We start from the raw sequence: 26,343 nt of genomic DNA, 5'->3' as shown, positions 1-26,343 counted from the left end.
TGTGATATAGTATTTATGGAGGAACTCATTAAGAAAGCAGAGTGGTAGAGAGTGAGAGGAGATAGAGCCAGCCATTTAGGTCCCACAGCAGCTTGAATCTAAAAGTGAGACTTTTTGTTCTTTGGTCTCAAACTGTTTTTTTTTTTAAGAGAGAGTGAGGGGAGAGAGAGAGAGAGAGAGAGAGAGGGAGAGAGAGAGAGAGAGAGAGAGAGAGAGAGAGAGAGAATTTTTAATATTTATTTTTTAGTTATCGGCGGACACAACATCTTTCTTTGTATGTGGTGCTAAGGATCGAACCCGGGCCACATGCATGCCAGGTGAGCACGCTACTGCTTGAGCCACATCCTCAGCCCCAAACTGGTTTTGAATCATTGCCTCTGCAATTTACATTTCAAATGCAAGCCCAGGAGAAACAGAGATCTGGAAGAAGCTAAGAAGTAAGGAGAGCTGCTGTCTTAAGCTTGAGAGGCAAAACCTCATGCATAGAGCATTTTAGCCTTTTTTTTTTTTTTTTGCAAAACCAATATCTTAAGTTGTGGTTCTATAGTTTATGTTTTCTCTGGAGACCCCTTTTTCTTCTTTGTTTTTAATTCCTTGAGATTTAAACATTACTTTAAGCATTTGTATACAAAGGTTCCTCCCTTTGGAACCTGTAGGTCTGGATATATACTTGCAATCCTTACCTTTCTTTATCTGATGTGATTCCTCAAGAGTGTCCCCTCACCTAATCCTTAAAGTTCCCCCTGTGTCCTGTTCAGGAGCCAACTGCCATGACCTGCATGGGTGAACCTTAGAGTTTGGCAAAGGGCAATGGAAGATGAAGAAAGACAAACAGACACTTAGAGAGAAATCTAGAAACACATGGGACACCATACTATGATGGAGAACCAATGACCCGTACCTAGCTCAACACGTTTATTATATAGGTTTTATCATCAAAAGGCTCTCTGTGGAAACGTTTCCTCAAAGAAGGCAGTCATAAAGGTCAAAGCACTCACAATCAATTATAATTATCTTGCTATGCTTATGATTATTTATCTCTGGCAGCTGGTGTCTGAACTTAGAGTCAAGACTCATAGTCCCATGCCTTGCAAAGAACTTCCTCAGGCAAGGCATCACCATAGCAACTGGGCAAACTTGTCCTGCTTCATCGCACAGAAATTTCCTAGAGCAGTGTAGCTATAGCCCAGAGGCAGTCAAAGTCCATGATCCAAGTCACTGTTATCCTTCTGTATTTAGGATTTTGTAATGAATGTATGCAGAATTTTTAAAAAATATACATTTTTTAGTTGGTGATAGATCTTTTTTTATTCATTTATCTGTATGTGGTGCTGAGAATTAAACCCAGTGGTGCACCCTTATGAGGCAAGCACTCCACCATTAAGCCATAACCCCAGCCCCTGTATGCAGGATTTTAATGATGGAATTTACTACATCAGTGAAATAATCCTGAGATTTTTACCCTTGATTCAATTTATGTGGTGTATTACATTTATCGATTTGCCAAGGTTAGTAAAACATATGCCCCTGGAATGAAGTCAACATGATCATGGTACATGATTTTTTAATATAATGTTGAATTGGACGTATAAGTATTGTAATAAGGACACTGGTCTCTATGTTCCTCAAGGATATTGGTTTACACTTTGTGCATTTTTATACAAAGTGTGCTTGTGTTTATGTGCACACAAGCCATCACATTTGATGAGAGAATAATACTAGATTTATAGAAGGAGTTTGGAAGCATTCCTTCATTTTCTCTTTAAGGAATAGTTTTGGGACAATTTTACTTCTTTTAAAGTCTAGGAAAACTGGGTTGTGAGTCTATCTGCATTTATTACTTCTTCAACATCATTGCTTTTTATTGATATATTTAGGCTTCTTAAAATTTCTTGGTTCCACTTTGGTAGGTCTTATGATTAGAACTTTCCACATTATCCAATCTACGGACATATAATCTGTCAAAACATTCCATCATGATCCTCCAGATTTCAGTGGTATCTGTTATAATATGCCTTAATTATGTCTGTTGTAGAAAAATTGGAAATCCCCTTTCTTTTGGTTAGTGTGGCTAAAGGTTCCTCAATTTTGTCTATCTGTTCAGAAAAGAACCCTTTACTACATTAATCCTTCATACTCTGTTTTCAATCTCTATTTCATCTCTTCCTTGTCAAATCTTATTATTCCTTTTCTTATGCTCACTTTGAAATTGGGTTTCTCCTTGTTTTTCTAATCCTTGACAAACATCATTATGTTATTTACTGGAGATCTGTTTTTCTAGTGTAGGCACTTATACTTATAACCCTCCCTCTTAAGCCTGCTTTTTATGTGTCCCAAGGGTTCTCATAGATTCTGTTTCCATATTCATTTGTTTCTATGAATTTTTTAAACTAAACTGGTTTCTTCAATGACCACTGCCTCACTGTGGCTACCATTATGAGAACCAGATTGGATCTTGGGACTCTATTTTCTTAAAATACTGCAGAAAAGAAGAGAAATTTGAGAACTGACCCAGAAATCAATTATGTATTTTATTAAGAACATGCATGGGATAGATGGTTCTGACAGATCATATTCTAAATGACCATGATGTTTGACAGTGATAATGTATCAATAACTCAGCATTAGATCCATGTGATTACTTGGGGTGGTCAATACAAGTATTACAGAACACAGGAAAGAACGGATATATCTGTACAATGAACAGAAAGAAAAAAAAACTCTATAAAGGAAGATGTGTGCTCCCTTACTCTCTAGAATGGGGAGATGCAGAGGAGAGGTCAAGAATGCATCACAGATGGGGAAAGGATGTGGACGATGCCCTGGGGGAAGGGACTGCAGACAAGAGCACAGCAGCAGCCACATGGTCTGCTCTGTTTCACACAGGAATGAAGCACAGCTTGTATAAGGGAGGAAGAGAGGCAAATCCATTGACTATTGGGGTGGTATAGAGTTCCTTTGGGTCAACCTGAGATTTCAGATGAAAGTGCTGTAAAATGGTAGTCAGAAATAAAAACAGCTCCATGCGGGCCAGGCTCTCTCCCACACACATCCGTTTTCCTGTGACAAACAAAAAACACAATATGCTTATGTGTCATTTGGACAGTGACAAGCACTGTGCTTCTTATGTAAAAATGAGAATATAAATAAACATTGAATGAATGATTGAATGTTTGGATGGACAAATGGAAAAAGAGCAGACACTTTTTGTCCATCTTAACAAATATTTCAAACAGTATTTTCGGAAGTATCAGCTTTGTGCCAAACACTTTATTTAGAATTCCTACACTGAAATGACACTTTTGAATTTGAAGTGTCTAAGTATATTTTTTTCTGAAAAGAACTCTGTTACTTGTATTTTCTATTCCCATTCTGATGTTCCATGACCTTGCCTTCATTCTTCAACCCTCTAATCTCACCTCTAACAGAATCTTTTGGAATCTCTAAAGAATGTTCATCTTTTACATCATGCTAATCTTGTTGTATAAAACTCAATTTCCCTTCATTCCATTCAGGACAAAAGTGGAAATTCATGTCCTCTTTACACATTTATGATCCCCTCAAGCACTAAAATCTAGCCCCCTTTAGATATCCTCAACATCATACTCATGCTCTTTGGAACCATGAAACACCTGGAATCATAGTTTTCCATGTCCATCTTAATTTTCTAACCTGTTGAAATGTGAGCACTTGAAGAGTGGTTCCTTGACTTATCATCATGGGATGTAGAGTGCAAGATATAAGGCAGACATCTAGAATCATGGAATCAAGGAAGGAGAGTCCATGAGCAAAGAATCAGTAAACAAATTGCAGATGGGAGATTCAATAGCCAAGACACATAACCATAACTGGAGGAAGAGCAGGATGCTCTGTGGTCATTGTATGGTCTCTTCCTTCATCCCCAATTCTTCCATAATCTCGTGGTTATCAGCCAATTTCTGACATCCCTGACTGAGAACAAAATTTCTTCTGTGGTGGTGAATTGCTTCCTTAAAAATGTCCTGCCTTTTCTTTTCTCCATTATATGTGACTCTTTTGAGTCAGCTCAAACATCATTAATTATGAAGACACAAAATCCATTTTCAGCCTCAAGTGGAATATTTTAGTCCAACATCCTGGAAGCCTACCCTGGTAAGCCAGGAAATCTTCCCTACCTTAGCGCACTAGTCATACCAGAATACAATCAGTTGTTCAGGAAGCTGCTTGCCTAGAGGCCCTTTGCTATGTGATCTCATGCTTGTGGAGACTACCATCACCACAGCAGAGCAAGAGGTGTATTGAACAACATTTAGAAACCAACCAACATCATGGAGTGAGATGCCTTTAACGTAGTGGGTGAGGAATATTTAAATGAGATTCACCTTACAGAAGGCAAGCTTAGCAGGGAGAGTATATTGGTATCACAATGGTGCTCTGCTCATGTAAAAAACAAATGTTCTAACACCAGACGAGGCACCAGGTAAGAAGTAGCTGATCCCAAATATTTCTCTTACCTGCTGAGAAAGGAATGAAGTAGTCACTTTTCCTCAAGTTGCCATGCTCATCCAGAAAGTGCCCAGGGTCAAATATCTCTGGGTGGGGGAATTCTTTGTTGTCATGGAGCACTGATGTCAGTGAGGTCCATATGGCTGTGCCCTGGAAATAACAAAGACAAATCAATTAAAGCAGGAATTCAGGAGCTGAAAGGCACAATGGAAATTACTTAGCTCAATCTGCTGGTGTGAAAAATGGAAACTGTGTCCCAAAACAAGCAGTGACATTTTCAGAGAAAGAAACCATATGACAAAACTACATAAAGCAAAAGGGAATAAAATCAGCAATATCATTTTACAATGCCTTTCGTCTGAATATCAGTTCAAGCAAGGAGCATCAATCAAAGCTAGCATAGTTAGGTGAGTGATTTCATAAGCAGGATGTTTACATAGTCCTGAAGGACCATGATGTGATGTCTATCACTTACTTATAAGAGCAGAAGCTCTGTAATGGAGAGATCTGTTGGATATCACCTTCTTTCCTGAGAAAATTAGCATAAGCTATATTGAATAAGTGACATGTGTTCCCACCTCACCATGTGATGCAGTGACACTTTCATTGACATTTATGTAGCTTTCTTCCCAAATTCACGATGAGAATCTAATCCATAGAAAAGTCCCATACAAAGCCAGCCTCAGGAATGTTTGACTTCTGTCCTGGATTCCTTGGTAAGGTGAACATGATGAAAGGAAACAAACAAGTACAGGAATGGGAACTACTACCCCTGATTACGGGAGACTAAATAGAAAAGATAATCACATTACATGTCTGTTCTTTAACTGGACACTAAATTGCACAAGAAAAATCTACAAGAAGATTGTAAAATTAATGGGCTCATTTAAACCTAGGCTTCTGTTAGTATTATAGTGTGAATGATGTCTGAGTATAAATGCAATGTCTAATGTGTAGGAGAAAATCGTCATTCTTGAAATGACTTGAGGCACCAGTCTATATGTGAATAGCTTAATGGACAGATATTAAAGTATAAATACACTTCTAAATTTTATTTAGATTCCAATTTTTTAAAAAATATACCAGTGGGAAAAATTCAATCCCCTGATATTTAAAAAAAAACATAAAAGCATTTGACTCACATGCACAAGGCCCTGGGTACAATCCCCAGCACCACAAAAATAAATAAATAAATAAAAGCATGCATCAGTTGCTTTTAAATTCTTCCTTTAAGTATAATTAAAGTAGTGATATATGAGAAGGTTTTCTTAAGATGCATGTGGATATATTTTTAGAAAAAGTTGTTCGAACATATGGAAATTCACAAATAAAAAAGATGAAGCAGAACAATACCACCATAAGCAAAAGGTAAAAGAAAAACTGGTCAATTAACTAAGAGCTAAAACAACACAACTTTTACAAAAAGACAAGGGCAAATCTTTGAGAACTGGTTTTTGCAAATTCTCTTCAGATAGGACATAAATCCACAAATTGACCTCATATGATTATATAAAGTCTATTGGAATAGCGTGTCTCATAAGAGGGTTGAACAAATAAGTCCACAAAATGCAGCCTGCCATGTGTTTTCATATAACCAGTGAGCAAAGAATGTTTAAATTGAAAGAAAAAGAAAAAAAAGAAGAAGATTTTTACGTGAAAAATATTTGTGAATTTATTATTTCAGTTTCCATGACATTGAACTTGGTCATGTTCTATAGAATGCTCCATAGATTGCCTGTAACTGCTTCCATGTTGCAATGGCAGAGTTCAGAAATGTCAACAGAATCCTAGTATCCTGCAAAGTCCATATTGGCTGTAGACAATTACAAAAGAAGTTAGTGAACTCCTATTAGATTTTCATCTCCACTGACATCAGTGATTTCAGCCTATGGAAGAAAAATAATTTATCTAATTGGAAAATGGCAACCAAGGATTGAAAAATTCTATATCAGACTGTTCCAAGAAGAGAATAAATGGATCATTCTCTTGAGGCTACAGTTCTATAAACTTCAAAGATACCAGCCATATCATAACCTGCCATTCAGTGAGCTGAATGGGATCATCAGGCAGGTCCACAAAACAGATGCATTGGATAAGGAGGACTGACAATCCCTGATTCTTCAGTCTATTTCCGATTTAGTTACACGTAAGGAGGCATCAACTTTCATTAATTTTATCCTCTCATCCCAATAAGAAATAAACACCATCTCCTCTTTGTTCCTCTACTAGAAAGAGAGTAAGTTCAGGTCCTAATCCTTACACTAAATACAAGAGCAACCCCATGACCTTCCTTCCCCTGAAGCCATCAGTCTTCTCCCAAGGACAGCCTTTATAGGTGCAACCTAATGAATCTTACCAGATTTTTCCAATGAAAAGACAATTCTTACTTGTATTATTTTAAATATAATAGTGATAGTTTCTTATCTCAAATTTTAAAATCTACTCTGTAACAGCAAGTAGCTTTTCTGGATGAACACAGAAAGCATATGGTAGAAAGAATGTTTGCGCTTCAGATATAGAAATCATCTCAAGACTTCAGATGTGGATGCTGGAAATGAGGCCCAGTGGTAGAACGTTGCCTGGTGTGTGCAAGGTTCTGTATTTGATCCCCTGTGTGGATGGATGGATGGATAGATAGATAGATAGATAGATACATAGATACATAGATAGACTCCATAAATGGGAGACAGAGGAAAGGGAATGGCACAATTTGATTATGTTCATATGCTGTCCTACTAAAAAAGAGGGAAGAAAGTGTTACAACCTTCTTTACATTTATGGGAAAGAAATGAACCCTTTCTAGAAGAACATAAGCACTGAAATTTTACATTTCTCCCCATGTGATACCTAGTTCTTCACCAAAACAGATTTGGCATTTCAAGCACATGACAAAGTGGCCATCAGAAGGAAGAAACATACCTACATCAGGAACATTTCTCACATATTTTTATGTAGCCAGCACTATCTCTATATCTATTATCAAAGAAATTTTTGGAGGAAAAATTATTGACAAAATATCTGTTATAAGCACTGAAGACATGAAAACATGTGATAGATCAAATCCAGCTCTGTGTATGTATTTGCAATTTGTATATTTACTGCAGAAAATCTATCCAAGATCATATAATCGATCCCCCAGATGCTGAAAATCAATTTTTCTATACAGATTCTTGACAAAAGTTTATATGAAATTAAGAGAAGAAAATTTCCCTTATTTGGAAAATAACATCTACCAAATTGTATGTAAAACAACCTTCTCAATGAGATAGTAAGCCTCTAACCATTCCTGTAGATAAGAAATAAAACAAGAATGACTGCAATCATGTGTTCTGTTCAATGTGATGGAGAAATCGTAAAAAAGGGCAATAATGCAATAAAGAGAAATCAAGGATATAAAAAGAGGAAATACATCAAATTGACTCAGATAAGAGGATAAAAAAAACACAGATATTTCAAATGTATCTCAGACAAACCATTGGCAATTACTAGGAAAGTTATTAAGTTTACTAGATGTAACATCATCACAATGATAAAATCAAATATAATCCTACACACCAGTTAGAAAGAAGAGGCTAAGATGTTTTTAAATGACATAGCATGAACAAAAATATTCATTTTACAGGAAAAACTAACAAAATATTTATGAGGCACTGAACTGAAAAATAATTACTAAGAATATTGAACGAAACAAAAATAAATTGAGAACATAATCATGAATTGAAAGAATCAACACATCAAGATATCGATTCTTACTTAATTTGTCTATAGGTTTATTGTTCTCATGAGGAAAACCTAAGAAATCACTTGGGGAATTAACAAACTAGTTTTATAAACAGAAATTGAATGTAACACTACTTAACTACTGAGCTACATCCCCAACCCTTTTTTATTTTATATTTTGAGTCAGGGTCTCACTAAGTTACTTACAGCCTTGTTAAATTGCCAAGACTGGCTTAGAACCTGCACTCCTCCTGCCTCAACCTCCTAAGCTACATGAGACACCACACCCTGTGACAACAAAATTTTTAACCTTGGTATGGAAATATAGACATTTAATAATGGAAAAAACAATGTTTAAAATGTAAAACCAATTTGGAAGTTTCACATGGCCAGATACAGCCACCTCTTAGGAAGCTTTATATCCAAACTAGAATCTATACACAGGTCATTAAGTAGCCGAATGTTTTGCAACTTGTCTCATTCTGTGTGTTAGAGAATTACAATCCTGCTATGGATTTGGGACCAGGAAGAACACTAAGGTGCATCCCAGAAAAAAACAAACTTACCTTGGGAATGAGGTAATTTCTGAATTTAACATCACAAGTCACTGCATGGGGCAGGTTGACTGGAAGGAGATCAATGTATCTCTGGATCTCATACAATACAGCATCTGTGTAGGGCATGCGGCTTCTGTCCTGCATGCAGGGGCTGCGGTGTCTGCCAATCACACACTGAATCTCTTCCTGGACTTTAGCTGGTATGACACAAAAAAGAAATGAGGGGATAGGAGAGAAAGGGCACATTTGTCATAGCAACTGAGTATCATGAGAAGCAGGACAAAGATGTCCCAACAGCATTATGAATATAAATGATATGCCCAGAGGCACACTTACATATATAAACAGAGTGCTACTATTTTATATCTATTTATATATATAAATAGATATGTATATATATGACACTCTTCTATAGACTATATTTTAAAGTAGATAGGAGCAAAGAAAGTAAATAAAATAAAAATAGGACCATACTTATAAATTAGCATCCCACAGAATTAATATAAGTAGAACTAAATAATATTTTTGAAAAATTTAACAGAATATAAACACCTCAAGAATTGATGGTTCTAACAGAAGGAAAATGGGAATCAAATACTAAATTTACATGAAAATAATTTATGTTTAATATAAAGTACAATAGATTGATATATATGTATGAAGGTTTTATGTGAGAGCAATTTGCAGTGGAACTCCCATCATATTCCCACATCTTTTTTTTAATATTTTTTTTAGCTGTTGACGCACCTTTATTTTATTCCTTTATTTATATGTGGTACTGAGAATTAAACCCAGTGCCTCACACATGTCAGGCAACCGCTCTGCCACTGAACCAAAATCCCAGCCCTATCCTCCCACATCTTACCAAAGACTCTCAGCACTCTACCACCTGGTTCTAAAATTTAAAGTCATATTCAAATAATGATTCTCTGTTTCTTGTGTGTGCATTATTACACAACACTTAATGATTTCCAGGTATGTGGAAATGAGAGTTTGTATAACTCAATGATTTAAGCACAAAATTGGAAAAGGACACAGACACACACACACACACACACACACACACACACAAACACACACGATTGCCCACCAGACTCTATTCACGAGGATATATTGGACTGCAATTTTTGCTTATATCAACATCCATAAGGTATGACCTTCTGATAATATACACATACTTTCTGTTATATGAAATTATGATTATGTTACATTGTTGGTGCTTTCTTGGTCTTCTCCCAGTTGCTCTATGTGAGCTCATCATTTTCCAATTTTGAGTTAGCATTATTCAAGGTACTCAGGTAGATGTTTTATACTGCAGGAATCATTGTCCAGCTGTTGGAAACCTCAGACTATTCCTCAAATCACTTTGGTTCCTGAGTTCTCTCCTGTGATCTGCATCATCCACCTTCATACTGAAGGCTGCTTCCTAGGTCCAGCACCCAGCAGTCTCCCCAACACTCTCATTTTACAGGAAAAAATTAATTACTTGTGAGAATTCTGGTGCTGCTCTGGTGTTTCACATAAGTCATGGGATATTTCTCTGAATGTTGTAATGAATACTTCATCCCTTGTGATATGCAATGCTACAACCCTGTGTTTTGGGTAGATGCTTTTATTTCACTCTGACGGATGATTGGAAGAATTTTCTACTAAGATGGGAAATTATGAAAGTCTTTACTCAACAGTTCTTCCCTCCCTTGAGAGCACCTGACTTTTCTGATGTTGAAGGAAGAGGTCAGATTCTCCAAGGCTTCCTTTCAGCCCCACAACTCAATCTTTCTTTGACACTACATAAGGTCCCTAAGGAAATGGATTCTCAGGCTCAGTATGTTCCCTTGCAATTCTTTTCCTGCAAAGAAAATATTTGTCACCTGCTGTGTGCAGATGTGAATAGAATGGTTTAATGCTATTAGGTGACAAGTGATTTGCCTGAGCAGAAAAGCCTCCCTTTTCAACCTCACTCTCCCTTCATTGATTCCTGTTATTTCCAAACAAGAGAATCTTGTTGGAATTTTAAAAACAGAATTTGCTTTTCTCTCTTCATAAATTTTCCTCTTCTAATATTCAGGTTACCAGACCATCCTCCTTTTAGATTCCATCACCATCCTTGAATCTGCCTTCTATGATTAAGAAACTTGGTGAAGAATATATAAAGTGTTTATTGTTCCCGTCCTCTCTTGCTTGAAAGAGAATGAGTCTAACAATTAATTGTGTTGTCATCCTTTTAGTGGAATCCTCACACAAGACACAAAAAAAGTATGCTTATTGCTACTGCAGGAACAAAATTCCTTTAAAGGTGATTTTAAAGTGGTATTGATAAAACATCAAATTTTTGACCACCCCTCAAGAAATGTTCTTAATCCATGAAAGACAAGTTTTATGGAAGCAGTCTGTTGAAATGATGAATTAAAAAATTAGGAACAGATCTGCCAAAATTAAAATACCTTTCTGATATATATATACATGAATAGAATACTTCCAAGTGAGGAATCATCTCAGGAAGCTTCATTACATTCTAAGATTTCCACCAAAGCTTCAAGAAGGAGTTTCCTTTTCCCTACCCCAGAATTAGAATTAGCAGAATGAGGAGAGGCATCTTTAAGACTTTATCTGCTGAACCAAGTGGTATTGGGGGATACAAACAGGAGACATTCCCATGCCCGTGGATGCTGGCTCTGCGACCACAAATCACCTCCAATGAAATGCAGACACTGCACCAGGGTTCCACTGCCTCTCCTACTGCCATGCTCTCTTCACTTTCTCAGCCCTCCTCCTGATCACACTTGGTGGCAGAGAAAACTAAACAGTGAAGCTTCTCTAAGACAAACAAGTGAGGACCAAGCACTTCTTCCCAACATCTCTCTCAGTTCACTTGCTCCTCATCTGTGTTCATACCTGTGACCTGTGGGTGCTTCAGCAGGAGCAGGAGAGCATATCTCAGTGTTGTGCTTGTTGTCTCTGTGCCAGCAGCAAACAAATCAAAGGCAGCAGTTATCAAGTTTTCATATGTATACTCCAACCCTTGATTGTCCTTTTCCTAGGAATGATTTGATACTATTACATGTCAGTCATTTGCCAATGGATGAAAATACAGTGAACCATATTAACTCATAATGTTGTAAAGTTGGCCAACACAGACCCTGAAACATGCATTAACTGGTTGTCATGGCAGAGACTGTATATTCCGTGACCTAAACTTCATTTCCTACACTCTATTTCCTACCTGAGATTCTTTGCAGCATGATCTAAGAGCTGTGTAACATGTTTCTTTCCCAAAAACAGAAGGAGCATGTCGGGTGGCTCTCACCCTGGACAGGAAGGCTTAATCATAAAAGTGAAAGCCCCAATCTTAAATAGGGAGTCAAAAATGAAAGGCTTTTTTATTTGTATTACAGAAAATAGGTGAATGAGTACTACATCGTGGTAGATATTATAAGTCTAAACAGAAGTTTTCAGTTCTTTTAAGTCAAAAATTGAAAAAGTCTCAATAGAACCCACAATTTTTATGAAGTACAAATTATGAGAACAGCATGGCAGCAAATCCAAGAGGTTATCAGAGGGAAAGATTACAGGTACACCAAGACAGGATGGGCCAGAACTAATGTAATGAACAAGGGACAGAACAGATATAATGGTCTAGGGGACAAGAATAAGAATGCATTAATTGAAAAGACACTAAATCATAAAGACAAGAAGTTGAGACATTAATTGTCCAAATGGGATATATGACAGCGAATGGGTAATGAGATGCCAAGGATAAAGTTTTGGACTGAAAAGACTATGAAAATGAATTGAAACATCATAGCTGTTTAAATACTGAATAAAGGGGATCATCATTATAAAAAATACATTATTTGACAGCTAGTTCCAGGGCCAGCATGGTACATTCATAATTTCTATGTGGCTATGTTATGCTTCACAAATGTAATTAACACCATCAAAAAAAAACTAACCTCTTTCAACACACACACTGGGTAACCAACTCAGTATATGTCTTGGAAATACCTACTTCATATTGAGCCTGTCAAGTCAAAGTTCATCAATTAAGTCTCAAGTTGACAGTCATAGACCAATGTTAACCGGTGTGCTCTAAAACCAATGTTAATGTTTCTATCACCTAAGATGAATTTGGAGAGTTACTTTTAATAGGCACATATGCAATCACAATTAGCCTTGTATAAACCATATAGAAAATTGTTTTTAATAATTATTTTCATTTTTTTCTATATCTTTATTTATTTTTATGTGGTGCTGAGGATCTAACCCAGTGCCTCACATGTGCAAGGCCGATGCTCTACCACTGAGCTATAGCTCCAGGCCCTAGAAAATTCTTCTAAAGCTAAATAAATGGGCACACATTCCATGCTACACAATCAAATATTAACATTGTTCTGGAAGCATTACTTAGTGATGTCACAAACATCATAGATCAGAACATCCCGGAACTGGCATTTCCAAGAAAGCAACTGTCAACCTCACGTAACCCATTTAATGAAACTTCTAGGGATCTGTGGAGTCTAGGCAAAGATCTTCACCATCCAGCAGTAATTCATAAGGAAAGTGTCTGAAAAATCACAGTAAATTTCCATTTCAAATAGAAGCTGACACTTTCTATTCCCTAATTCTGGGACAAACAGTTGTGGGCATAGTGTAGTGTGTTTCTGTGCAGCCTGCTTGTTCCTCACCAAAACTAGGAACAGGTTCCTCCAATAATCAGTGTTGCATCTTTTGATTGTTGATGGTCCACACAGAGCCTGGCCACTGCTTCAAACATTATGGGCTCCAGTGACATCCCCACTGGCAATACATGAAGAATTTAAACAATGTTTCCTCTTCTTTACATATTGGATCATGGGACTTAGGGAAATCACCATCAGCCTTCTTTTACTGCTTCTGACATAACAGAAATGTGATTTAATTGTCTCCAGAAATATAGATTTTGCAAAAATTATTTGGAACAACTATCAAGTAAATGAATTTCTGTAGCCTTCATCATGCTATTCAGCAAATTCTATAACAGAAAAATGCTCTTGCTTAATGAATCAACCAATTGCAATGGTAAATTCCAATCCTCAACAATAAATTACACAAATTTTTCATTCACATTCTCTACTGACTTCCTTAATTCACACAGCTGTTTTTCTACATTTTCTTGGTATTGACTGATCATATTATAACCATTCATTTTATTTATTTATTAAATATTTCATCCAATTCAGTTTCTTTGGGGTCAGTAGTTAGTGAATTATGAACTTTATGAGCCATGTGTTACCTTGTATTTTCATATATCTTGTATTCTTGTGTTGTTTTACGCATCTGTTCAAGTGGATTTCTTTACCACTCTTATGTGTAGGCCTTTTTAAGGCACAGTCTTCTCTTGCCAAAGTGTCCTGGACTTCTTGGGATTCAGACCCCCTCACAGTTGGAATATAAACAAACTTTATGGTAATTCACTGCTTTTGCTGTAGCAATGAATTTCTATGATTGGGACCTAAAGGCCCACCATTAGCCGTTCCTACTTAGGGCTATTACTGGTTTTTATCTTCTATTTATTGTAATAAACTAGAGATGAACTCTGGTAATTTATGTGTACAGGAAGGTGCCCTTTTCATCATCAGGTTTAGTTCAGCAGCAGAATTTCTATCCCATGAATTTCTACTTCCCTGTATATTACCATCATCTCACACTAAAGAGGGGAACAAACATAGCAATAATCAAAGCAAAAGCAGACAGTAGGAAAATTGGTGCCTGCTGTCTTTCTGTAGAGTAAATGATGCTGAAGACAGATGCTGAAAAAATGGTCAGTCTTGAAAATACAAACATTGTGAAAGAAAAGAAAAGAAGTAGCCATGACCAGAATATACAAAAACTCTGGAACAACACTAAGAAACCAAATTTAAGAATCATTAGAATTGAAGAGGAGTGAGAACTGTGGGCTAATGGAATTGATAGCCTTTTCAGGTAAATAATAACAGAAATTTTCCAAATGCAGAGAGCAAGATGACCATCAAGACACAGGATACATTCAGAAACCAAAATATACAAGATTGGAAAAAGAAACTCTCCACAAAACATTATAATGAAAATACCTATCACATAGACCAAGGATAGAATGTTAAAACACTCAAGAAAAAAAATTCATGTCACATTTAGAAGAAAGGCAATCAAAGTTACTTTTAATTTCTGAGGTCACACTCTAAAATACAGAAGGACTTGGAGTGATGTATTCCAAGGGACTGAAAGAAAATAACTGTCAACCAATATTGCTACATTTAGCAAAAGGATCCAGCAGAATTTTAGCAGAACAAAAACCTTCTGAGATAAGCAGAAACTAAAAAAATTAATGACTACTAAGCTGTTACTAGTAAAAATACAGAAAGAAATACTATACAAAAAAATCAAAAACAAATCCAAGTCTCACAAAAGAATAAATTTCATTTGAAGAACAGCTAAGCAAATGAGGAAAAGGACCAAATTAAACATTATAAATAAAGCAAAATGCCAGGAATGAATAATCAACTCTATACAATAACATTGAGTGTAAATGGTCTCAACTCCCCTAAATAAAACACATAGGTGGCCAGAAGGGATTTTTCCAGAAAGATCAAATTATATATGATTTGCAAGAGATTCAAATTATAGGCAAAGACATCCACAGGCTGAATGTGAAAAGATGGAAATACCATGCAAATAGAGCATAAAAACATGCAGAAATTGCTATTCATATACAGCATCAGAGAATCGAGTGTCGTGTGTTTTCAGTCATATGCAAAAGCTAGATGGGAAAAAGGAAAACATGTTGTGGTGGGATCTCATGAAAATGGAAGGGATATCAGTATAGTAAAGGAAAGTGTTCATGGGGAGGGAAGAGGGGAGGAAAAGGGGAAATACTGGGGAATGTTATTGGCCAAATCATAATGTTATACCGTGTGCATGTGCATATATGAAAAAATGAATCCCACCATTAAATACAACATTATGCAACAATAAAATATGGGAGGAAATAAAAAGCAAAAGAACACTAGATAATAAACCAAGGCCACATTAAGAAATAATTATCATTATTAATAATAACTACATGGTTTAATAGAAAATATGCTCTGATACTCTTTTATTTGTATGTAGTTTATTTTTAGTTTCTATAATAAAGAAATATGCAAAAAAATACAACTGTTTTTTTTTAACTGGGAACCTATTTAAAGATATAGATTGTGACTAATAACAAGAACAATAAAAGATGAGTTTGCATGAGAGTAAGACTATCTGTATGCAATTTGAAGCTTAGAATCAACTCAACCTGGACTATTAACATTGACCATGTTAAGAGAAAACCACATGATAAATAATAAGAAAAAAATTAAAAACAAAGAAAAAGAGAGGAAATTTAAAAGTTTCAATAGAAAAATGTTGATCAGTTAAGACATTATCAAAGATATGTAATGTTATTGTGCACATGCATATCCATCCATCAATAGAGCTCAACTTGTATGAGGTAAACATTGACAAATGAAGAGAAACTAGAAGAATATGCATTCTTCTCAAGAGAAAATAAACCCTTCTATTCTCCAGGACAGTCCAGGTGGTAGGACATACACAATTCTCGATAAATTTTAAAATCACATGATCATAGATAATATCTACCCTGATCCCAATAAAATGCAACTAGAATTCAAGGAGAGAAGGAAAATCTTCCATTACACAACATGCTCTTCTACAACTAATGGGTTAAAGGGGGAATCACTAGGAAAACTAGATAGGACTGCGATGTAAAGGAAACAAAATACTATACAACAAAACACTGACAGGAAGCAAAAACCAGTTCTTAATGGGAAACTTAGAGGGGTAGAACTTACAAAGGGAAGACAAGAGCTCAAGTACAATGTAACCTCTTAACCTGGGACTAGGAAGATAAGAGCAGGCTGAATGCAAAGCCCACAGAAAGGAAAAACAGAGCTTCATTACCTCTTAGAATGACAATGTGATTGTGAGAGGGAAAAAAAGAAATGAAAAACAGAGTGGGAAAACAGCTGAACACTCACTCAAACCAAATACTGCTTCTCAGAAACTGTAGGCAAATGTCCCAAATCATTAGCTGGACTAAGCACAAATAAATTCACACATGATAGCAGGAAACTATTGATTTTACAGAAATAAAAATGGCAACAAGAGATTACCTTAAATTACGGTACAACAGCGAATAAGATAATCTGAATAACAGGAAAATGTAATAGAAACACAAATTACAAACACGGATTCAAGGTCAGTATGCAAAACATGATCGACTGCAACAACTTAAGATAGACAATTTGTAATCAAACTCCCCCAAAAGAAAGGTGGATTGTGTGATATACTGGTGAATTCTATCAAAAATTTTAAATCATAGTATGTCCACAATAAAAAAGATAAGCACTCAGCCACACAAAAGAGCAAAATGGTGATACTTGCTACAACTTAGATGAGTCGCCAATGCATTATATAGAATAAAAGAAGCCAGAAACAAAAGGTTGCATGTGCCACAAGGTCTTACATTATTTATCCATGATGGGAAGACCCATGCAGACAGAAATCAGAGTACAGGAGTGTGGAAGAGGGGTGTGTTCATTTCATGGTACATATACTTTTGAGAAAAAATGAATAGGTTTTGAAACTGGATACAGATACAATCACAGAACACAGTAAATGCTATAAATACCAATAAAGTTAACTTCAAGAAGTTTCACTGTATGGTATGTGAATTTCATCTCAATTTTCTAAATGACAATGAAGAGATACAAATTTATTGAAATTCATGTCAGAGTTCCACAGTGGGTTTTTGCTGAAACTGACAATCTCATCTTGAAATTGATATGGAAATTCAAGGAACCTAGAATTGCCTAAAAGTCCTGAACACCAACAACACAGTTGGAGAACTCACATTCCTATTGCAAAACATGAAACACAGAAATACTGATAGGGACAAGACGTCAGGATGCTGAACCTCCTGGAATAGGGTGGACGTACTCATCGTGGAGCAGCACAAGAGTCCACATACAAAGCCTCACATTTATAGACAACTGATCTTTGACAGGGTGCCAACGAAATTCAATGGGAATAAATAACCTTTTAACTCATGCTGCAGTGACAGCACATTCCTGCTTACAGGTCCCTGACAGACACCATCTCTAACTCTGTATTATATGTGACTTCATTTAGAGCTGCATTCAACAAGGCTTCTCTCGTCTCTGCAACTATTCTTGCCCACACCACCACCTACAAGACTCAAACCATCTGCAATTTGCTCTTCTGTCCATGCTGCACATGTCAAGGTCTGTTTCAGTCCACAGGACATGCAGGTGGTGTACCTGGGGTAAGCTGCTCCTTTCCATGTCCCCAAAACCTGTGCAGAGATGAACTCCATCCTCATGTCATGGCATGGTATTTTATATGTTCTAACTTGATTGGAAATTGTCTCTTCGGCAGCCACAACCTTCCTTTTGTTTCATTATTAATTGGTGTCATTTCTTCTTTCTTTGAGTCAGTCTAACTGACAATTTGTGTATTTATTAACTCTCTCAGTCACCTAGGTGTGCATTCTTTCTCCTCACATAGATTTTTATCTAAAGAATAGAGTCAGCATATTCTAATTATTTAATAATTGCATGTTTTCCATGATGCTTCCTGGAGATTCATGATACACTGGGTCATCAAAGTGCTTCAGAATCACTCTTGTCCTGATCATGTAACATTTCTACAAATTTAAAGGGGCTCAGAAAACCACAACATGATCAAGGAATCAAAAAACTAGGCTGATGTCAACACTTTACCTGAGCCATTTTTATCAGGAAACAGTCAATGAAGTCTCGAGGATCATTAACATCCAGGGATTCTTCATGTTCTTTTACTTTCTCCATAATATAATTTCTAATATAATCAGTATTTTTGAATAAAGTGTGATGACTCCCTGGAAGACATTCAATGAGAGCAGGGAAATTATTGTAGACCTACAAGAGAAAACAATAATATATTTATAAAAAGTACTTAATGAATACATAGGTGACATGTTGCCAGCTTTCATCAGAACTTATTGCTCTATTTGTAAATAGAATTTGGGTCTATCTTGAGGTGTCATTGTTACTGAAAAATATATAATTCAATCATTATTATAGAATGATTTATGGGAGAATTTTCTTACCAGAGCATCACAAGGGATAATCATTCCTGAAATTTATAAAACTTCTTTATTCTAAAACTTAATTTTATACAACTTCACTTGTTTTCTACATCAGTTTTCCCCAAAACATGAAATATGACAGCAGGAATTAGTGTGATTCACATTTCATAGATAACAAAAGACATATAGGGATATGGGGAACATTGATTTAGAACACAACACTAGTCCCTGCTTTTTTATTTCTGTCAATCAGCTTCAGATGTGGAATGAGGTGGCCCAAAAAAACATGGAGCTCAACTGTCCTCTAGAGCAGTCTCTACTAACCCAGTGATCTTTTTAGCTAGGATAGCAGCTGCACACCAAAACCCCTACCCCACTCAGTGATTCCTCAAAGTTTCATTGTCCCTATTATTCTCTTTACTTCCAGAAACTATACTTTTTCTGAATTGAGATATTCCTGCCACATGTTTGGATGAAAAGTCCTCCAAGTGTTGATAGCTGGGGAGGCCTTGTGAGCAATGGGAGCTTTCAAAAAGTCCTAGGATGTCCACTGAGTGACATGGTCATCCTTTGCGCAGTCACCAAGAGCCTTGCAAAAACAAGGCTTTTGATATGTAAAGAAATATCCACTCACTGGAGTGGGCTCAAAGCCAGCTCTATACATGCACCTTCATATTCCTGCATGCCAAATAAAGAATTCAAACCTTTCCCAGATACTTGCTCCATGGCTCTAATCAAGACAGTACAATCCAAGCAATCACATCACCTCATGCACCATATACTATTTTGGATGTGTCTGAAGAAAAAAAGACTAAAGTTTTCTCTAAGGGAGAATGGATCTTGGCCTCACTTGCGCCCATGCAGAGCTCAGAATCCTGATGTTTTCATTGAACTTGTTCACCAAGGTGAGAAAATCTGGATCTTGGTAGTCAAACCGGTTCTTGAAAATAATGGAGCAGATCACATTGCAAGGAGCACGGCCAAGGATGAAGGTGGGATCATAGGGTGAGCCTAAAGAATTGGAAATGAGTCAAAATACATTCTATGATCAAGTATAACTTAAAAGGACAACTATCAAAAAAATTAAAAATTAATAAAAATATTTCAATAAAAAAGAATTGGAAAGGATTTTAAAATATCTTTAAAATTGGCCGTTACAGCCCCCCTACCTAAATAAATGAGTTTAATATACTCAGCTCATATCCACTGCCTTGACTTATACACTTTATACTGCAGCATTCTTCTATTTGGGAAGATAAAGACTTATCTTTCTGGGGCTGGGGTTATGGCTCTGTGGTAGAGTGTTCGCCTAGCATGTAGGAGGCACTGGGTTCGATTCTCAGCACCACATAAAGATAAAAGAAAGATAGTGTGTCCACATAAAACTAAAAAATAAATATTAAAAAAAATGACTTAACTTTTTACTTAACAAGTCCAGTATCCAGAGCAGAAACACAGGTATATATGATGTACACATTTTAAACAGTATATTGTATACAGAGCAGCTGACAGCAAAATGTTCACATGCATGAAAACAAAGAATTGCCAAGTGAAATGGCACATTCCTGTAATCCCAGAGGTGCTGAAAGATGAGGGAGGAGGATTGCAAGTTTGAGGCCAGCCTAGGCAACTTAGTGAGGCCCTAAGGACATAAAAAGCCCTAAGAATTAGCAAGACCCTGTTTCAAAATAAAAAATAAAAGGGGCTGGAGATATGGCTCACTGGTAAAGTGTCCCAGGTTCAATCTTCAGTACCAAAAAGAATAAAGAATCACTTTTACCTAAAGTAATGCAGTTTACAACACTTAGTTCACATCCACTGCTTTTACTTACACCTCTTTAGCCCTTGGGGTTTTCTGGACTGAGTATTGCACCCAAGGGCACTTTAGCACTGAACTAGGTCCCCAATCCTTTTTTCTTTTATATTTTTAGACAGGGTCTTGCTAAGTTTCTTAGGGTCTCCCTAACTTGCCGCTGGCCTTGAACTAGCCATCATCCTGTCTCAGCCTTTCAAGTCACTGCCATTACAAGCTTGCCCAACCATGCCCAGCCAAGGGCTAATTCTTAAAGGCAAAAGACCATCTTAAACATAATATTTCAAGTATTCAGAACATAATCACATCTGTCTGTAAAGCCTATGGAAAATACAGCAAAGAGATACAGAAGGAGGCTATGCTGTGGGCCTGGAAACTTTTTTATGTCTAATGAATGGAAGAAAGAATTCTGTGTTGGACCAGTGGAGAGGAACTAAAGTGAGATTGTGGGTGAGTTCATGCATATAGAGGAAAAAATGAAAACAGCAAAATGTGTGTGATCTTTGAGAAGAAAAATTAATATCAATAAGTGGATTGAATTTCTTTGTAAAATAAACAACTTTTATTCAAAATATAAACCCCAGGTAAGGCAATCATAAATGTAAAACTAATAGAAACATATTATTTCTCATTTAAAAGTTTAAAAAATGAATTTTACTGTGACTCAGTGGTAGAGCGCTTGCCAAACATGTGTGAGGCACTGGGTTCTATTCTCAGAACTGCACATAAATACATAACACAAAGGTCTATCAACAATTAAAAAAGAAAGAAAGAAAAGAACAGTATATTTTAATCACTTTGAAATCTGTCCATCTCATACATTAAGTATATTATTTTATAGGAAATGAAATCAAAATATAGGAAGTGTTCCTTTTTGTGGGGAATCTGTAAGATAAATTGCTATAATCAAATAATAGGTACCAATTTATATGTATGAGCTCGCAAATTCAAACCTGTGGACCTTAAATAAGGGAGACAAGAATCAAAGCCACTTTGAAAAAATAGGAGGGCCTTTGAAAAATAGGAAAACTTTCTGTTAGATGCTGTGTGCAAGTATTTAAAATATTGCAGGGCTCTAAGCTTTTAGAAATGTGTTATTTTCAGCCATGGAGATGGAAAGTAACTTGCAGAGTCTTGGAAATTTGGAGTGTGTATACATGTGTGTTGTGCACTGGTAAAATTGAATTTTTAATCTTTTCTTCCATTTCATTTGAAACAGAAAATGTGAAAACAAGGTCATTTGGTATCCAAGCTGATAATCACATTCAGGATGACAGACACTTCACTGGTGAGTAGAGTTTGGCAGTAGGAGGAAAATAAGGACGATAATTTCTAATACCAAATCCAACGAACAGGGGAAGAAACAATTGGAAAACTGAAAACAGAGTTAACATTCTATTAGGAGAGACTATGTAAGGAGACACTGACAGTCTTCAAAATCTAGTTAAAGAAACCATTTTATAAATGTCTGTGTACTTTGTAGATTTATATGAAAACAGATATTTAAACAAAGTATGTGAATCAAAAAACACTAAATATGGGTAAGAAGATGTAGTTTGTGATTATTTATAAAAAATCATTCTGCATTTAGAGAGAAAAAATTGATGAGAATTTTATGGAGATAAAGCTAATCAATTAAAAGCATACATTACACCATGACTGGCCAAAGCTGCAGCCTGGACCTGGAAGAAATCCTGAGCCATGTTGGTGAAGCTGCTCACACAAGTACCGTCCAACGTAAGGAAAGCAGATGGCAACGAGCTGGGATTCCGTGAAGGAGTGGTGGGGTCACTGCCTCCCCATCACTTACCAAGATTTTCTACAGGCATGATATGGAATAGGTTGCCCTCATTTACACTAAGGGAAAACACTGCTCCTTAACTCTTTAGGGAATAAAATAACCACTCACATACTAAGTTCATAATTTCTGATTGGAAAGAAAAATAAAAATATTCAGAACAGAAACAGATCAAAAGAACTTTTACTCCCCAACTGCAGGCCAAAGCACATCACTACCCAGACAACACTGATAAACAAACATGTCTGGTCCCTTTTTAAAACCATCCCTGTCCCACATGGGGTCACAACCAAGGCCCATCATGACAGCTCTCATTCAACTGAAATGCTTCCAAGAAAGTCACTAGAGAAGAGGGCACTCTGTTAAGGTCAGTGACACAAACAGGCACCCACCATTGGTTTTCCTCAACTCCTCCACAAGGCAGCGGGCTTCCTCTTGAACACGGTCCTCAATACTTCTCTTCCCCATCCCAAAATTCCTCAGGGTCATGAGGGAGAAGCGTCTTATCTCCTTCCATGTCTTTCCATTGTTAAAAACGATACCTACAAGTAGAGGAAAGAGATTAGAAGGGAGATCCAACAAGGCAGGGGAGCTACTGGGTGACACCACAGGGATGGCCAAGCTCTGCCTCAGGAGCCCTGGTCTCTTTTCTTCATGCTACTAATCCCAATGACCACTGCACAACACACACATGCACGTGCACTTACCAAAGTTTTTCTTACTTCTTTTTAAAATTGGGATAGAGTCTCTTCCAGCAAATTCCTCCCCATGATCAACCAGGGCTTCCTTCACAGCTTCATATCCATGCAACACCACAATGGGCTTCATGCCCAAATACAGAGTAAACACAGGGCCATAGACTTTTGACAACTGGAAATGGGAAAAAAATACAAATATTAGCAAACCAAATCACTACCTAAACCATGCATCATGCTGATTCTGGCTGATATTATCATCATTATTTTATGGTTTTATTCTACCACACAGAGATGGAAATATTTCTGCATTTCATATGTAAATGATTGATAGCTGCCATTGATGGATGGCTTCTGATGTGCCATAAAATATCAAGGCTTTTCATACACAGATTAAAATTAATCCTCACATCAATGCATTCAGCAGTCTTATTTGCCCTGTTTCATTAACAAAGAAAATAAGATCAGAGAATTCCAAATTCATTTCCAGGGTTCTACAGCTAAGATAGGCGAACAAAATTGGAACGTCACTGACTCAATATTTGATGCTCGAGCACTTTATCCCACCCCCTATGCCCACCTTGGAATCAATACCCAAGAGACTGCCCAGGATCACCTTCAAAGCTCATTCCAGAAGATGCTGATAGCCCTATGGTGAACCCTAAAAAGTGGTATTTTTAAGTTAGTTCGCTTGATCCTAATGCCCAGCCATGGTTGGGGTCTGAAGCTTATACACAGAGTACGCACTACAGAGGCAGAACAAAGACATGAGTATCCACTGGAAGAACCATTTCTTCTACCCTTCTCCATTCCAGCCCCAGGCAAAGAATTTCTGCAGCAACCAAACGATTCTGATATCATCAATTGGACACTGACTCATTGTGTCTCTTTCATTCCCTTTGCTATATCTAACCTCATGCTATTGCAGAAATCTTTACGCTATTTCTTTGCTTTCAGGCATAATTGTTGATTCTGCAGAGAAGTTCTATACTCATAGCAATTCTGTATAAAACATGCAGCTAATGTGGCAATTGACATCAAGGTTTACAGGGAGTATTTTCATCTGTTAAAATAGTGCGCCTCCAGAAGTATACTATCTTTAAAAACAGTAGTCAACTGACTTGCCTTCACAAGCCACTAAAGAAGCACAAAGCATACTTACATGCCTTAAGGATTTGCTGATGTCCTTAACATCTATCTGCAGGATATTTCCAATAATTGGGAGAGGAGTTGGGCCAGGAGGGAGCTTCCCCCTCCTTGATCTGTGTCTCAAGACTGAGAGGAGAAACAGACAGGAGACACCAAGGACCAGGGCCACCACTGGATCCATTGGAGTCTTCTCTTCCTACTGAGATAACTGTGACCTTGCTATCCAAACTGTTATGGTCTCCTGCTGATCCAATATGTAACTCTTTGACACATAAACAAACAGTAAGCTGAGTGGACTTTCATCTCTCTAGAGGAGGCTTTCTTCCAATTACAGATAAAACAGAAACTATTGATATTTCTTGTTTTCTAGGAAGCACCCTGGAGATTATGATTTAAATGTACTAGGTTGCTGTCCAGTTACCAGGTAGTAGAAAAAAGAAAGAACAAATATTTTCACGTGCTGCTATGATTGAGAAATACTTAAGCTAATAATTTTGTGCAAGAAAATTACTTGTCATGCTAAATTGACACACTTCAGGCCAATTCGGAATCTATGACTTTGAGGAATTCAGTATATTCCATGACTTGTATGTTTTGAAAACATACAGTTGGAGATGCAGTGTCCAGGATAGGACAAGGACACAGAGACTGCTCGTGGTAGACCTGAGCCTAGGAACTACCATCAGTGCATCTTGCACCCTTCCCCACAAGGAGAAACTCACTTCTTATACACTGGTGGTAGGAATTAAAATTAGTAAGGTCATTATAGACAATAGTATAGAAGTTTCTCAAAACACAAACCCCAAAAAAATACTTGATCTACTGCTGTAAAATGTAGATATCTCACCTGTGAGTAAACATAAAAGGAAATGAAATCAGCATATGAAGAGATGTTTATCACATGCCCGTGTTTATATGGGACTACCTGCATTAGCTAAGAAATCAATTTAGATGCCCACTGTCAGATAACAGATAAGGAAAATATGGCATAGATACACATTCTAATATCATAGACACATAAAACAGAATGAAACAGTGTCCTTTGCAGCACAATAGATGGAAGGAGTGAAGACATTTTATTCAGTGAAATAACTGGACACAGAAAGATAAGGAGTGCATGTTTTCTCATGTGTGGAAGCTAAAGAAAATTGACTGGAAAGTAGGATCATAGTTAATAGAGGCTGCCAAATGAATGGGAGAAGGGTTGATAAGAACAAACTGAATTTAATCAACACACCCTGAATGTGTGCATGGAAATATCACAATGAAACCAATTAAGATGGCCTACCAAAATGCTAATCAAAGAGCAAAAAGAAAAAAGACATTCACTTCTACTGTGTTCACCAACATTTCCTGATTGTGCAACAAGGTTCAGTTTCATGATTCCTCATAATCACTGACTTTCAAAGTAAACATGAATTTTGTTAATAATTATACAAATGATTGACTAAATAGGGATCAAAACAGTTCAGTTTTATAACCTGCAGAACATGGTGTATTCCCAAGTCATGGCAGGGCATGACTACCTGCAAGGCAAAACAAGTAGTAGTCTGTTGCTTGACCCGCAGAGCTCTGAACTCTAAAAAGAATCTAATTGACTTATTTTGGGTAAAAATCACCTCAGTTGCTTTGTCCCAGGAATCACTTTATTCCTAAGAGATATGTGTCCCTGATCACCCCTTCTTCTCTGTTGTCCTGACAATACTGCCTGGCCCTTTCCTTTGATAGATGAAAGAATACAAAATAATTAAAAGATACAAGAGTTTTCTGAGATCAAGTGTGTGAACTTTACTTTTTAGCAATGAGGAACAATCAGTGACCAAGTGAGATGAAGTGGCACTAATGCAGCAGTGCAAGATCTTCTCTCAGAATCCTGGTTTTCCAGCTCCCCAGTCAGAGATTTCCTACTTCCCATGGCACAGAATTCTCATCCCAGTCCAAATACTCAGGAGGGTATCAGCAGGAAGCCCTCAAGA

The 26,343-nt window shown here is 36.8% G+C and overlaps 1 protein-coding gene across 4 annotated transcripts; it reads right to left on the bottom strand.

The window, feature by feature from the left end:
* Positions 1-2,551: 2,551 nt before the first annotated feature.
* Positions 2,552-24,548, bottom strand: LOC113178387 (cytochrome P450 2C5-like). 4 transcript variants are annotated; one of them, XM_077798509.1, is made up of 9 exons: positions 24,381-24,548; positions 23,231-23,393; positions 22,916-23,065; positions 19,763-19,923; positions 18,566-18,742; positions 11,658-11,799; positions 8,772-8,959; positions 4,494-4,635; positions 2,552-3,060 (listed from the first exon to the last, which is right to left on the bottom strand). In XM_077798509.1, the coding sequence occupies exons 1-9, from the start codon at positions 24,546-24,548 to the stop codon at positions 2,879-2,881; spliced, it is 1,473 nt and encodes a 490-aa protein (XP_077654635.1). In that variant the 3' UTR covers positions 2,552-2,878. The 4 variants fall into 4 exon arrangements, with proteins under 4 accessions (XP_077654635.1, XP_077654636.1, XP_077654637.1 ...); XM_077798510.1 differs by having other exon boundaries at positions 11,658-11,793; XM_077798511.1 differs by having other exon boundaries at positions 18,572-18,742.
* Between the last annotated feature and the right edge of the window lie 1,795 nt (positions 24,549-26,343).

This window comes from Urocitellus parryii, chromosome 5, assembly GCF_045843805.1.
Source record: "Urocitellus parryii isolate mUroPar1 chromosome 5, mUroPar1.hap1, whole genome shotgun sequence".
In the NCBI taxonomy this organism is placed as follows: Eukaryota; Metazoa; Chordata; class Mammalia; order Rodentia; family Sciuridae; genus Urocitellus; species Urocitellus parryii.
This window is presented reverse-complemented; position numbering and strand designations above follow the sequence as displayed.